Here is a 2,637-nt window from a genome sequence, read left to right on the forward strand (position 1 = left end):
GCTGACAGTAATTAGTTAGTTACTAATAAAAATAAAAGGAATTAACTCTACAATTAAGGCATGCAAAAGGATAAATTCAAAACAGTACAGGGAAGAGATAGAGACCATCGGGATGATGCCATTCCATATTATAAGACGTTTTTAGTTCGATTTAGCAGCTTACACATGATCCCTACGTGTCACTGTTCCTGCATGGGGCTGCCCAACTGTCCCAGATGAGTCCAACCGCTCTTGGCTAATTTAAGACTACAGACCTCCACATTTCAAACATGCAATGACCCTCCTCCTCACTTCTCCACGCACACAATACATACTCTCTTTTCTCTCTCTCTCTCTCTCTCTCTCTCTCTCTCTCTCTCTCTCTCTCTCTTGTTTTAGAGAGATCTATCTGGATATATTCCTCTAGCTCGATCTGCCTGCCTTCGTGTTAATTTAGTTAATTATTAGTGAAAGAAGCAGCAGCAACTGTGCAGTGCAGGTGTACGTAGCCGAGTAAACAAACAGCAGTATATTCCGTCCGGCAGTTGAAATCGCTCGCTCCATCTCCATATATTACTAACTAAGAAAGAGAGTTCTTGCGTTCTTTCATCGTCGCCAGCATGCCTCGTAGATATGCCTTTGGGAGGGCCGACGAGGCCACCCACCCTGACTCCATCAGAGCCACTTTAGCTGAATTTGTTGCCACTTTCATCTTTGTCTTTGCCGGGGAAGGCTCTGCTCTTGCTCTTGGTATGATATCTAAACAAATCTAGCTTGTTGCATAATAGCGACGTCATGAACAGAAAATTAATCAAGTAATCATTCATTCTGTTTATTAGCTCTTTTCATATGTTAATATATCTATATATCTATGCATGTGCATGTTTCGTTGATATTCCTGCACAGATCTACATGAAATGAGACATGCCATCATCATCCCTCCTCCTTGACTAAAACTTGATAATCTGTTTCGCAACTAATTAATTGGCAGGGAAGATTTACAAGGATAGCGGCACGTCAGCATCTGAGCTGATAGCCATAGCTCTTGCACACGCCTTCTCTCTCTTTTCCGCCATCTCAGCCAGCATTAACGTATCTGGTGGCCATGTCAACCCTGCTGTAACCTTTGGTGCTCTTCTTGGTGGAAGGCTATCCGTTGTTCGCGCTCTATACTACTGGGTTGCACAGCTTCTTGGGGCTATTGTGGCTTCTCTTTTGTTAAGGCTTGTCACAAATGGCATGGTAATTATTCCGTTAAAAAGTTAGCTCGCTTTGCTACAAGCTAGCCCCTTTCATTCTTAATTATTACAATTATAGCTTAATGATCAATTAATTTTATATTACTATTCAGAGGACAGTGGGGTTCAACGTGGCCTCTGGAATTGGCGAGGGGCATGGGCTAATACTAGAGATTGTATTGACATTTGGGTTAGTTTACACCGTGTATGCTACTGCCATTGATCCCAAGAGGGGTAGCTTGGGAACCATCGCACCTCTGGCCATTGGACTCATTGTAGGGGCAAACATCCTGGTGGGCGGTCCGTTTGATGGGGCATGCATGAACCCGGCAAGGGCGTTTGGACCTGCACTGGTAGGGGGGAGATGGAGGAACCACTGGATCTACTGGGTTGGACCATTTCTAGGAGGCGGGTTGGCGGCTCTCATATACGAGTATATGGTCATACCAACAGAGACGCTACACCACACTCACCAGCCCTTAGCTCCTGAGGATTACTAGTCAGTATGTCTGTTAGCTTGGCGCTTAGCCCACGTACGCACTGTAATAATACCAACATATATGTGTCAGCTACTCCCTTTGCCATTAACACCTCGAGTGTTTATGTTCGATTTTCTGTAATTTTCCTTCTTTTTTTTTGGCAACTTTTGTGTTGGAGTTTTGTCTTCCGTTGTCTAAAACCTCATGTCCATCGTATGCATATGTGATTGTAAAGCTAATAAAGTGCCGTGGAGTTTCTTTGGCTAATTTTATTTCATACTGGGTCATATATGCAAATGACGCTATATAAATGTGCATTATAGAATGTAAGTGTGGTCGCAAACCAATGTTGCTCATTTGCTTTGCTTGGGTGTACATGTATACCCGCAGTTGCTCATTTCCTTCGTTTCATCCCTGCCCAAAAAAAAAAAAAAAAAAAAAAAAAAAAATTTCCTAACCATATGGCTGTTGAATTGAAAGAAAAGTGCCCGAGAGTACATGTATATCCGCAGTTGCTCATTTCCTTCGTTTCATCCCTGTCAAAAAAAAAAAAAAAGTAAAAAGAATACATAACTATATGGCTGTTGAAGTGAAAGAAAAGTGCTCGAAATACAGATTTTCGAACTAATACAGGTAATGAGAACATCATACCGTTTTATGGGTATACGAGTTTTATTTTAAAAAGCCAACTGTACATCTCGTAGATCATCCATTAATGATCATCTCTGCCAAAAAAGAAAAGAATACGGAACTATATGATTGTTGAATTGAAAGAAAAGCGCACGAAATACAGATTTTTGAATTAATACGGGTAATAAGAACATCATCCCACTTTATGGGTCATCCAGTTTTATTTCAAAAATCCAACTGTACATCTCATAGGTCATCCCTGCCAAAAAAGAAAAGAATACAGAACTATATGGCTGTTGAATTGAAAGAAA

The 2,637-nt window shown here is 41.2% G+C and overlaps 1 protein-coding gene across 1 annotated transcript; it reads left to right on the forward strand.

The window, feature by feature from the left end:
* Nucleotides 1-599: 599 nt before the first annotated feature.
* Nucleotides 600-1,717, forward strand: LOC137724298 (probable aquaporin TIP3-2). Its single transcript, XM_068463040.1, has 3 exons — nt 600-729; nt 971-1,221; nt 1,331-1,717. The coding sequence occupies exons 1-3, from the start codon at nt 600-602 to the stop codon at nt 1,715-1,717; spliced, it is 768 nt and encodes a 255-aa protein (XP_068319141.1).
* The last annotated feature ends 920 nt before the right edge of the window (nt 1,718-2,637 follow it).

The sequence above is a fragment of the Pyrus communis genome, unplaced genomic scaffold (assembly GCF_963583255.1).
Source record: "Pyrus communis unplaced genomic scaffold, drPyrComm1.1 SCAFFOLD_22, whole genome shotgun sequence".
NCBI classification, from domain to species: Eukaryota; Viridiplantae; Streptophyta; class Magnoliopsida; order Rosales; family Rosaceae; genus Pyrus; species Pyrus communis.

Excerpts from the sequence above, each read along its gene's own strand:
- LOC137724298 (XM_068463040.1), top strand. The coding sequence starts at position 600 with ATGCCTCGTAGATATGCCTTTGGGAGGGCCGACGAGGCCACCCACCCT. Across the intron at positions 730-970 it reads AGGCTCTGCTCTTGCTCTTG|GGAAGATTTACAAGGATAGC; the intron begins GTATGATATCTA and ends ATTAATTGGCAG. Across the intron at positions 1,222-1,330 it reads GGCTTGTCACAAATGGCATG|AGGACAGTGGGGTTCAACGT; the intron begins GTAATTATTCCG and ends ATTACTATTCAG.